This window comes from Esox lucius, chromosome 3 (genome assembly GCF_011004845.1).
Source record: "Esox lucius isolate fEsoLuc1 chromosome 3, fEsoLuc1.pri, whole genome shotgun sequence".
Taxonomy (NCBI): Eukaryota; Metazoa; Chordata; class Actinopteri; order Esociformes; family Esocidae; genus Esox; species Esox lucius.
In genome coordinates, this window is record NC_047571.1 from 17,756,023 (window position 1) to 17,769,013 (window position 12,991).

Sequence of the window (12,991 nt, forward strand, 5' to 3'; positions counted from 1 at the left end):
ACCAATTGTAAGCCATTGTAAGATCAATTCTAAATATGTTGGATATTTATGATGGTATTAGTATTATGACTTAAAACTGGCGAGTTTTCAACCAGTTAAGCTTTAATTTAACTTTAAGGTTTTTCCTAGAGCATAAACTAGAATACTGGGGGTATAAATAACTGCACCAAATGCAATTATGAAACAAAATGTAAAACTAATGTGTTGCTATTAATTACATTTTTTTAAATTAAATGCTGTATTTACATATGTACTTAAAACATGTATATTGAGTTGTTTGATCATAAGATTGTGGATGTTTGATATCATCGATTACTCTACCAGGATTAGAAATCTTGCCCACAGTACTTCATAGCCTTCTGGTTGATTGAACCTTTTATTCGACCCAATAATTTAGAATTAAGCTCACTGCACTTAGGAAAACTCATTAGTAGAAAAAATAGTCTGTGTTCAATATCATGGAAAAACACATTGATTAAAAACTGTGAAGCACTTAAGGTAGGGTTTGCCTGGTTGGCTTAAAATATTTTTCTTTTCATGTTGCAGATAGAAGACATGTTGATAACAAATGTTGTTATTGAGGCATCTAATGGTTTCTCTTGTGCTTTTTGTCTTTCCAGCTGTAGTTGTGGAGAAAAAAGAAGATGTGACCACAGTGTCAGGAAAAGTAGATAAGGAGAAAGGAGAAAAGAAGAGCAAAGAGAAGAAAGAGGGCAAGGGTAACAAGGAGGTAAAGGAAAATGAGAAAAAAGGAGAAAAGGGTGAAAAGGGAGGAGGGAAGAAAGGAGAACCAGGGGACGTAAAAGGAAAGAAGAGTGGAGATAAAGGGGAGAAAGGAGAAGTTAACAAAGGAGGAGGTGGAAAAGGAGGAGCAAAGGGGGGAGCCAAAAAGCCTCCTGCAAAAAAGTAAAGAATGGGTCCTAAACCTAAATTGTGCTAAATGTCTCTCATTTAAAAAAAAATAATTGCTGTACATTTTTGAATACTTTTATATAAAAAATGAAATGTGTAAATTATTGTACATATTGAAAATAAAAATACTTATGAACTGTAATATATTGTCTTTAAATTGTACTTACAATACTTAAGTACTGCACATAAATATAGTAGTTCTTGTTCAGTAATTCTTGTTCATTATTATGGGATTGCATTCATATTGTAAATTCAATGAACACTACAATACTATTGTACATTTTAATGTCTTATTCACAACACCATGATGAACATCAGACAGAAAAGCATTTTACTCCTAAAGCCAAGTTTACATTTACAACATTGACTTGACTCAACTGGCATGGATTTAAATCAACTAAATATGCTGCATCCAATTTCAAACACAGTCGTACCCTATCCACTCATGGCACCCAGTAGAATTTTAATACAAAATACCAACTATCTCTTTGAGGAAAGACACATTTGAAATATGAGATGTATAAAAAACAATTAAAGTACAGGTGATTCTATATACTTCCATGAATTTTTTTTTTTTTACAATATTGTTAACGCAATGGCCTTTTTACATATTGAATTAAAAAACAACCAATTTACATGATACCATCATTAGTAAATGGAAAATGGTATTAAAGTGCGCTAATGACGTTTTCCTAATCAACACTGGCTGTAGCTTTGACCCCTCCAAAACAAACATGGACAGTAAAGCACAGACTTTACAGCTACCTAGCATAAATCATAATACCAAGCAGAGGCGGAGTGGAACCAGAAATTACAAAACACATTGGCCCACTTTATTTCTCAAGGCCCTAGTACAGACATTTTATTCCCCTTGAGGCACCTATTATTAGCCATTTCATCATTCTTTTATGCAAACAAAACAAATTAGACAGGCTCACTGGGCTAAAAATGGAGTCCAACTTACTTGCCCTAATTGCAGTATGGCCAGTCCGCCCCTGCTACCAAGCTTATTTACTAGCCAGATGCATTTTCGTTGGTTGTATGTTGACCAGTATATTTTACTGTATTTGTTATGCCCTTGTTGGCTTAGATGACATCTTAGGTAACACGTTCTGTAATAATACCCATTTATTACATTTATACATATAGTATAAAGCATCAGAACCTTGTAAGGCAGAACATTTATTCTGCCTTTGTATTTAGCTGTACTCTTTGGTTTAAACATTAATGTGCCCTAACCGTATAAGACTATGACAATAAAAAGGAACAGAAAACCACACAAAGGTTGGGAATTTAATGTACATTGATCTGTTCAAACCACTTCATGGACAATTTGTGCATTTTAACTATCATTTATTGCAGCAGCAACTTTGAAGCAAGGTATACCTAGTCTTTTTTATAATATTTTAAAACTGTTAGCTAAACCTCCGCTAACATTAACCCTTGGCCCTAGCTAGCGTTAGCAGCCTACAGTAGAACGTGACAACATGAGAAATGTATCATGAACATCCACAAATGAACGCATATCCCATTATATGGACAAACATGTTTAATGTGTTACTTTGACCCCTGAGACAAGGGACAGATACATTAACTAGAGTATTGGGACACTTCTATACTTTACCTGGTGCTCCTGACTGTACTGTAGCCAACTGTTTTTGTTCATATTCATGCCATATACATGACAATGTTAGAAGAGTTGACTACAGCATGTAGAGGCTAATCTAACTCAAGTTATTACTTTAAAATAATTTATGATTCAATTCAATCTAACCTCCATTGCAGTATTTACATGACAGCTCTTTTTCCATTGGTCAAATGAATTCACAGACAGGTGTTGTACCAAGACTAATAACTACTAACTGGTTGACCATTCTTACAGGTATGATTAATGATTTCAAAATTGGAAATGCATGGGCACATGATTAATACTGTAAGTAAAGACTGTCATTTGCAAATAAGAGGTATTGATAAGACCTAGGTAAATGACTAATCCATTTGGATAAGGGAGTTATAAATATACATTACAATTACTTTTTGGTCTGTTTTACTTTACTGCTGTCATTCAGTTAAACTCTTCTATTATAATTCATGACATCCTGTAGAGATACCTTACAAAGTTGCTGCTGAGATGGGTTAATGCAGAGGTCTTGCAGAGGTCTTTGGACTTATATATGATTCATTCACGCCTTTTCATGTAAAATGACTCTGGGGGAGTTATAGTGGCACGCAAGCAGGTTAGTGATAGTTATATTCCATACATTTCCCCCCCAATTGACCAGCCTGGCTAGTCTTCTAAATTATCCTAGTCACTTTAACTTTTTTACCAGTAGCAAAAGCACCACGCACATGCTTGCATTAGGAAAAGTGTGGACTGCACGGTTTCCCTAAATGGTTTACTATAGCTACACCAGAGCAAGCCACTGGAGCCACCTGCAGTCCCCACACTTACATCCACAGGGCAAGTGGCTTTAGGGTCTCGAAATGTAATTCCCATGAAGTCTAGGTGAAACTGCAAGAATAGGAATAGCCATGTTTTTTCAGTGATTGAGAAAAATGTTGGCTGATTTTCTCTCCCAGCATGCATCTCTCTCCCACTAACGTAATGTAAAGCCGTTAACTTGACACAGTACTATTGGAAGGTTCTACTGTCAGTATGTAAGAAATGAGCAGGATATTGGTTGAGCCTACTGCCAAGATTAGGTTTGGACAAAAGGCTTTCCCCATTTCAGATGAATTCCCAGATGCACATGCTTGGTTCCATATAACTCGCAAACTCATCTAAAGGAAAAACTTGCCCCTTCTGTCTCAACCCTGTTATTTCTGAATTGTAGCCCATATTGGAATTACTGAAGCCCATATTGGAATTAAATTAACATAACTAATATTGACAGATTTTTTCCCCATTTGTCTTTATTTTGTTTACCAGGTAAATTACATTTTCAAATTCTATATATACAGGTAACACCTGGGTAAGAATCAGGATTATCAGTCTTACTCATGGACAGAACATTATAATGTAGTAGCCTTTGTCCAAAAAAGGCAATTTTTTCCACATTTATCTGTAGCTTACTGCCACTATTTGGTCAGTATGGACCGGAGTGCACTGTGATGACCAGTAAACCTGTTGGTCATCACACAGTTCTGTGGTCAGTGCAAGAAATAGACCAGGGTATTGTAAACTATTCGCCATACATATATATTTTTTTCTACAGTAATCTTCTAATATTACCGTGGGTTGAAGTACATAACTGAATGTTAAATTTTTCAGAACGAATCAAATCAAGTTTTCTTGTGTGTCCTCTTTGAAACATAAACAAGTACTTTCCTTCCCCTGAGTAATCTACAATATTAGGGTATTTTTTGATCTACCAATTTATGTTGAAAAGGAGACATACGCATGAATGTAGGTTTATGTAATTAACGCAAATATTAATCCTGTACCATATAAGAAAAATATATAATTAATGGTAAACTGTAATTACAGAAATTACTTTTGATAAACATATTAAAAACTATAGAATGAAAACGAAATTGAGAAAGTCATTTGGTCAGCAAGTGTGAGGTTCTTTTAGCGGTTTAATTAGAATTGGATTCAGAGAACACCATGGAACATCACCAGTTACGCACCTGAATTAGTTCTGTTTATACCAGCTACTGAGAAGAGTGTAGAACTGGCATTTGTAGGTAAGGAGTAGACAAAGTCCCTTATAGACCCCTACAGTATGGGACCCTAATATCACTTCATACCTGATGCAATCATGTGTTCTGTGGCCACATTTTCTCAGCAAAAACAAACAAACTCAAACAAGCAAAATTGTGTTAACCCTTCATTCATAAAACACTGTCTGGAAAATGAACTGCTGTATAAAGGAACTAGTAAAGGGTTATTTGAAGTGTAGGTAGAAGTATTTTTGCACACATTACTTGACTATACATATGGATATACAGTGATGGAAGAGGAAACTGTAGGGCAGGATTGCCATTTAGTTCTTGGATCCTTTTTACCAAATCAAACTGGCACACTGACATCATGAAACTATATATAAATAACAGTCTAATGTTCTGTCATTCTACTAACATATTACATTAATGGTCTTGATAGATCCCTCATACAGTATATTCTTCAGTTTCTATCTACTTAAGACTATACACAATATATATTTTTTTTCCCCATATCTGACATTTTTAACAGTCTGTACAAATATCTCATTGTAGTTAGAATACATTTCCATGACGCTCAATGCTTTTTTAGCTCACACCTAGAATGGATTTTGTAATCAATGTAAACATTGTACTTCTATGCAAATGCATACATAATGTATACAAAAAGAGCAGCATAACACTGGACCATATACTGTAAAACATAACAGCTGTGTGCTATTCAGTACTGGTCTTCCTTCATACCATCTCCTTTACAAGTCTCCCTTAGAATTCCCCTGTGGAATTTGAGAATGCCTTGGAATTCCTCCTTAATTAACATTCCATTGAGAAAAATGTTACTTTCCGGCACCCTGAGTTTTGGAAAGGGGGCCTCCTTCTGAAAGTTTAAGTAGTTTGCTTCAATTATGAAAAAGCTGTTTTTCCATTGCTCCCAAAACGTAAAGTATTTTTCAGTTACTTTGTTGGCATTATTATGGAACATAATATTCTAATTGAATAATGTCATAATCTACACATCATGGAAACACACCATAGACAATATAATATGAATATTAGCATAGTCTCTTTTAAATATGATTGTTAGGAAAGTCTATTAAATAACAAAAAAATAAACTGTACAAATAGTTTATAATTATGGGGGAAAATCTTCCTATGGGCCTTTCTCTATAAATCAGAACTAGAAACTACAGATTAGCAGTACCTGAGTTTTATTACCTGTTACATCAAAGCGTATTAGGTTATCTGAATTTACATCCATATTCCAAACCAAATGAAATGCGGAGAAATCTAGAACATATCACCAGGAGTAGCAGATGTGAGCTAGTAAGCTGTATGCTTAGTTAGGGCTGGATTCAATCCAAAGCGCATGAGTGGTACAGCATGATTGAAATGTAAAGACAATATTCCTGTGTTAGCATAGACTGCATTCACAGTAACCACTGCAAGGGCAGGTTTTGGGGAAACATTTTAAACCTACCCCAGGACTTGAAAATCAAGTTCAATGGAGATTCCACTGATCTATTTCTTGATCTATCAATCCAGAACTAGGATTAATCTGTTTCCCCAATACTGGACCAAAACTTTGGCTCAATCAAAGCCTTACCCTTATAATGCGCAAACCATAGTGCTTCAGCAATACAGTTTGAATCTAGCCCTTAGCCATTCGCTACACTAACAAAAGCCAACATGCTCCTGAGAGAATGAGTACCTTCAAATACAGGACCTGTGACCACTAATGCTGTAAGTTTCAATCAGACACAGTAGCCTATTGTCTACCCTCAAACCATTCAGTTTCATCATAGTTTTAGAATGTGAAAAAGGTTACATAGAAGCTACAAGTTGGTTTTCATCAATAAAAGGTACCTGCTTCAACTCATTGAAGTTAAAATAATAGTAAACAAATATGAGTCTGCTTGTCCATGTGGCGGGTGGAAATAGTCTTCAGAAAGAGCACTGGTATTTGCTACAGTACAACATGTTGGTGGATCACCCCAAAAAATGAGGTTCCCTTTTAATCTTGAGCTTTTGTTCTCCAGTCCTTATCCCCCAATACAATCCTGGCTCGATTCACAGGAGAAAACTGTCAGTGTTAACAAAAGGCAGCCATCCTTCTACTGCATAACATCCTGAGAATATTGACTGGTCGGTTCTGTGTTCCATTCCTGCAGAGTGGAGACTATTGGCTGCATGAAGGTCACATGACATGATTGTCACATAACGGTTTCCCGCTCTTCCTCTACCAGAGGCGAGGGTTTCTCCTCCAAAGATGGTGGTGGTGGGTTTATGGGTGGCTGCTCCTCCTCTGGAATGTGTAACTCCTGTCCAGAAGAAGGAACAGAGTGCTCGGAAACGGAACCGTTCTTCACATACCCTGGCAGGTTCCGGTGCCCGTTGACTGTGATGGGGGCCCCAAGGCGTGTGGTGAGATGGGGGGCCAGCGGCCCCCGTGCAGTGACATTAGTTACACTGGTGTGAGACACCATAGGTCCATAACTATACGTGTTACTGCCACTACGGGCTTTACGTTTAAAGTCCAGCGCTAGTGTCCTCCTGCTCCAGGATTTCTTTATTTCTGCTTGGACCTTAAGGATGGAATTGTCAGTGAGTACACGTTATCAACTGTAACATACAATCTCAGGTGTGAGCGCAATAATTCTGAGGCTGCAATTTACCAAGAACACCACGTTATCCGTCAGGATTAAAACAGTGCATAATATACTGAAATGTTTCATAATTTCCTTGAGCACATTTTCACAACATTTTTGAACTTACCTCGCCATTGCAGAAACAATATATAATTGCCACAAAGAATCCCTGAAAATAAGATAAAATATGGTTACATTTTATTCTGTTTCACAGGTCACAGGTTGACTTGAGCATCTATCCACAACACTGGGTGAATGTCATACATTCTTATAATCTGAAGAAACTCGGCAGGTCAATGTCATTTTACTCGCAACAATTGAATCCTACCTAAATACCTAATTATGTATAGCACACCACAGGTGCGGAGGCATTCACTCACAGTGGACTAGACTGAGCTACACCCTTTTTACAGCACTCTATCGTTATTTCAGATCCATTGTTGGGTGTCCTTGACTACACCCACATGGAACATAACATCATTCATTCCTTTGTCTGTTCATTCATTCATGTGGTAGAACAACACCAGTCAGTACCTGGAATGAATTGAAAAGCATCTCATAGTGCATCTGTATCTGCCATGGGACTCCAGTCACCTCAGTATAAGGCATGGCCATAAACACTATGTAGTGAACGCCAAACAGTGGCATCAGGACCAGTGTAGACTTCAACAGTTTTCTGTGGAGGAAATTCATAATATATGTGTTTCAGATGTGGTTAACATGTTTAACCAGATACATAGATCCCCTATTGTACTTTAAATCTACAGTGCTGTTCCCATATCAACTTGATACATTTCGCATTTACTGTGACATTTACTGCGTGTGACAGTTTTGATGGGGTAATTAACTTTCACATTCAATGCATTTTTATTGATACTTATTTACTGACTTAACTGGTCACATGTTTTGGTGTGATATAGTTTAATCATTTTTATCAACATGCTGGAGATGCTACAGAATACAACTGTAGGTGACATTACATTACATAATGAATAATAAATCAGTCAGGAAAGGAGCAAAACGTCAGAATCCCTGTTTACACCTGGCTCTAATATGTCTTGATCTACTAATTCTGCCCACATTTGTTAACAGGTGTAGACAATCAAAAGACATATTGTGAACTCTTTTCTAACCCTCTCTGGATGCAGTCAAACATACACAAATATCATTGTGTAAAAGGATCATAATAACAAAAGAAAATCTAACTGACCACATAGGCTGATAATAATAGTCACACTATTATAAAATATAATGTAGGCCCTATATAAACATCCATGCATAAAGGTTAAACCTTGCCAGACCCATTTGGATTAATCCTTAGTGACTTTTTACCCATCTCTGTCCCTTAATCCTTTTTCTGTTTCTTCCAGGCTACTGTGTGCATTTGGGCGTGTGTGTGCCTATGCCAAAAGGAAGGCTGCCTGTATGCTGAGAGTCTACAGCATAAACAATACATAGAGAGCTTTCTACAATTATTGGCACCCTCTTTAAAGATTAGCAAAAAAGGCTATAAAATTGCATTTTGAGAAATGTTTAACCTTTACATCAGGTAATACTGTTTAAGGAAAACAAAAATGTATAAAGGAATACAATGTTGAAAGCGTGTCACAATTATTGTCACCGCTATTACTTTGTCCACCCTCCACTCCTGAGAAATTATTTTGTGGATCTGAAGGAATGCTTTGGATCAATGCCCTTCTGGAAAATCCAACAATGACCCAGTTTTAGCCTCATGGCAGAGGCAGACCGATTTTGCTCTAAAATATCCTGGTACTTGACGGAGTTCATTATTCCATATATCCTAACAAGGTTCCTTCACATTGAAGATTAGGTCAATTTCTGCATGACCATCCCTCTTTTTACGACATAACCACATCTGGTATTTTCGTTTAATCTGACCACAAAACCATCCACCTCACTGCGGACATCTGTGACTGCAAAAATGCTAGCAACTTGGTAGGTGGTGTTTTATATATAACCATCATGAACGCAATGATGAGACATGAACAGTGGACTCACGCAAACTGCTTTTCACTGCATTCCTTTCATTAAATATTAATAGAAGGTGGTCTTTCACTGCACTGTGCCGCTGCATAGTGTACATTCAACTACCTGGGAGCATTTAGGGTTGACTTACTTGCTGAGACAAAACTATTTTTCAATTTGCCTGCCTAAGTTTGGTTACTGTTTAAATGGTCCAAAGACAAGAATTTGTAACTACACAGTTTTATGTCTCAACTGCGTAAAATGTAGACCCTACTAAAACAAGAGTATCAATTAACTTATTGCAGTACCATATAGCACTAGAAGCATTTTAGCCATCAAAGTATTACTAGCTGTCTAATCTGTTTTATGAGAAGTAATCTAGAAGAAAAAAAGCATTTAGTCAATGGCAACTCATTTCCATAAATAACCATCTTTCGGTGGTTTCAATGTCTGAAAAAAGTAGACATGCTGGTAAGCTGTTCAAACTGGACAGAAGGGTGCATTCATAATTATCCCATTGTTTATAATAATGCATTATAAATATATATATATATATTGTGACAGGGTCGGTTTGAGCTGGAGCTCCCAACCCAGCCACAGCCCAAGGCAGCAAGTAACTGCAGGGCAATCAGACACAACCAGGGACACCTGGGGGAGTAATTATATGTCTCCTTCTCCCGTATAAAACAGGTGCCCTTAACGAAGGCGCAAGAGGAGGGCTGAGAGATGAACCTCCAGATTTAGGCTGCAAAATATAGGAGAGAAGAAAGACGCCGGAAGACGAGCAGGATTGTATGCTTTTCTTTTGTGACCAGGGCCGTTCAGTTGGACAGAGGAGTCCATTTAAGTTCTGTTGTTCATTTTCTTTGTTTTTCTTTCAACCGGGATCAGTGATCACCTGGTGGCCGGACCCAAATAAAGAAATACAGGGAATATTGGCCCACCGAACCCCTGTTTCGTCTGACTCTGTCTATTTTTCCACCTGTCCTGCCTGGTTGTTGGTGAATGGGAGGAACAAACCGCCAAAACAGCCCAGACCCATCGAGGAATGGACTCCACTAGACCTCTGAAGGTGTGCTTTGGTATCTGGCACCAAAACGTTAGCAGCAGATCCTTTAAGTCCTGTAATTTGCAACGTGGGGCCTGCATGAATCTGACTTGTTTGTCCAGCAAATCCCACAGATGCTCGATTGGATTGAGTTCTGGGAAATCTGGAGGCCAAGTCAACACCTTGAACTCGTTGTTGTGTTCCTCAAACCATTCCTGAAACATTGTTGCTTTGTGGCAGGGCACATTATCCTGCTGAAAGAGGTCAATGCCATCAGGGAATACCGTTGCCATGAAAGGGTGCACATGGTCTGCAACAATGCTTAGGTAGGTGGTAGATGTCAAAGTAACATCCACATGAATGGCAGGACCCAAGGACTCCCAGCAGAACATTGCCCAAAGCATCACACTGCTTCCACCGGCTTGCCTTCTCCCATAGTGCATCCTAGTGCCATGTGTTCTCCAGGTAAGCTTACGCACACACACTTGGCCATCCAGATGATGTAAAATGAAACATAATTAATCAGACCAGGCCACCTTCTGCCTTTGCTCCCTGGTCCAGTTCTGATGCTTATGTGGCCATTGTAGGTGCTTTCAGCAGTGGACAGGAGTCCACTGACTGGTCTGCAACCTGACTGGTCTGCAGCTAGGCAGCTCCATATGTAAAAACATTTGATGCACTGTGTGTTGTGACACCTTTCTATCAGTACCAGTATTAACCTTTTCAGCAATTTGAGCTACAGTAGATTGTCTGTTGGATTGGACCACACGGGCCAACCTTCGCCCCCCATGTTTCCTGCTTTTAACACAAACTTTGAGGACAGATCGTTAACTTGCTGCCTAATATATCCCACCCACTGACAAGTTTCATGATAACAAGATGATCAGTGTTATTCACTTCAGCTGTCAGTGGTCATAATGTCATGGCTGATCGGTGTATATTTGTTCATCATCAGCATAACAGTGGAAATTATGGTTGAAGTGACGGAGGATTTGACCAAGGAGAAGGATGCAGATGATGAGAAGTAAGGGACCAAGTAATGAGCCCTGGGGGACACCTTGAGTAACTGGGACAAAGTCTGAGTTTAAGCCTTTGAGTGAAATGTAATGGGTTCAGTTAGTGAGATATGAATTAAGCCAGGAGAGTGCAGTTCCCTCAACACCCAGCCCCACAAGCATGGTGAGCAGAATCTGGTGGAAAACAGTATCAAAAGCAGCACTCAGGTCGAGGAGAATCAGGATGTTGAGGGAGAAGGTCAACTTTGAGGAGTGCAGTTTCTGTGTGATGGACTGGACGGAAAACAGACTGAAGACGCTCATACAAAGTGTTTTTGAGGAGATTTAGAACTGTGAGGCAACAATTCTTTCAAGAGTTTTGGCCAGGAAGGGGAGGTTGGAGATGGGATGGAAATCGTAAAGGATGGTATTGTCTAGTCCAGGTTTTCTTTTGGGTGGGGGTGACAGCAGCAGCCTTGTAGCAGGAGGGGACAATACCGTTGGTGAGGGAGAGGTTGACTATGCTTGTGATGTGTGGAAAGAGAGCAGGTATGGAGGCTTTAATCAGGACCATAGGAAGAGGATCCAGAGAGCAGGTAGTATTTTTGGGAGTCATTATGAGTTTAGTGATGTAAGGGGAATCAACCGGACTGAATGAGGAGAGGTGAGAGTCCCAGGCAGCAGGTGGACAGATTTGGAGGTTAAAAGTAGGAGGGACTGTGGTAGATTTAATATTGATAGTGAAGAGTTTATTGTTGTTATTTTATCTTTAAGAAACTGCTAAAAAATTTAGTGGAGGGGCTGGAGAGTGAGTCATTGCAGGTCTGAATTAATTTGCAGAGTCCAGGAGTTCATACTGGAGTTGTTTATTATGTTTGAGATATAGGAGGACATGGTAGCACTGAGGGCATCTCTGTAAACTGACAGGTGGAGCGTGTAAGCTTCAGTGTGAACAGTGAGCCCTGATTTTCTTGCCCGGCGTTCAAGGTGACAACCAACGTGCATCATGGTATGGAGTCCTGATGAATACCAGGGGGATGAAGAGGTGAAAGAAACATGTCTAGTTTTTAGTGGTGCCTGAGACTTGAGGGAGACAGACAGCAGTGTTGAGATGGTTTGCTTGTTCTTCAGGTGATTTGATGATGGAATCAATCAGAAAGAGCAGAGCAGATGGCGTCTGATAGTTGGAGAGGGTCAACAGCTTTGATGTTACGAGATGAGATTATGTCAGTGTTATGAGGTATGTTGGAAACAATCTAGAAATGAATAATCTTATGGTCAGACAGCAGGAACAAAAAGGGATTCATGTTAGTAATGGTAAGGCTGACAGAGCAGAGATCAAGTATGTGACCTTTGATGTGGGTGGGACAATTAACATGTTGGACACAATTAAAACAGTCCAGGACAGTGATGAAATCAGAGATACGTTTGGAGTTAGGTGAGTGAAAGTGAATATTCATGCTACCAAGCAGGAGAAGGCGAGGGGAGAGTTATACAGAAATGGTGAGTAGTTCAGCTAAGTCAGAGAGGAATGACTCATTAGCTTTCGGATGGACAATAAATAAGGATGTTGGTCAGGGAGATTAACAGGCAATATATTGTCTTCCTATTCCGAAAGAGACAGGTACAGTACTAGTCCTGGGTGGGAATTCTTAAAGACAGAATTGATAGTAGAAATCTTCCTCGGATAACAATAATTTTATCTGAACAAAATCTGAACGATCCCTGCAAGATCCAGTATA

General features: G+C 38.8%; 1 protein-coding gene across 2 annotated transcripts in view; it reads right to left on the reverse strand.

The window, feature by feature from the left end:
- Window positions 1-4,729: 4,729 nt before the first annotated feature.
- pth1r (parathyroid hormone 1 receptor) overlaps window positions 4,730-12,991 on the reverse strand; it is a 70,704-nt gene continuing 62,442 nt past the window's right edge. For both annotated transcript variants that reach the window (XM_020042020.3, XM_034288649.1), the window contains 3 exons: window positions 7,755-7,896; window positions 7,348-7,389; window positions 4,730-7,157 (listed from right to left, as the gene is read on the reverse strand). In XM_020042020.3, the coding sequence (XP_019897579.1) occupies window positions 6,786-7,157; window positions 7,348-7,389; window positions 7,755-7,896 (556 nt within the window). In that variant the 3' untranslated portion in view covers window positions 4,730-6,785. The remainder of the gene's footprint in view (window positions 7,158-7,347; window positions 7,390-7,754; window positions 7,897-12,991) is intronic.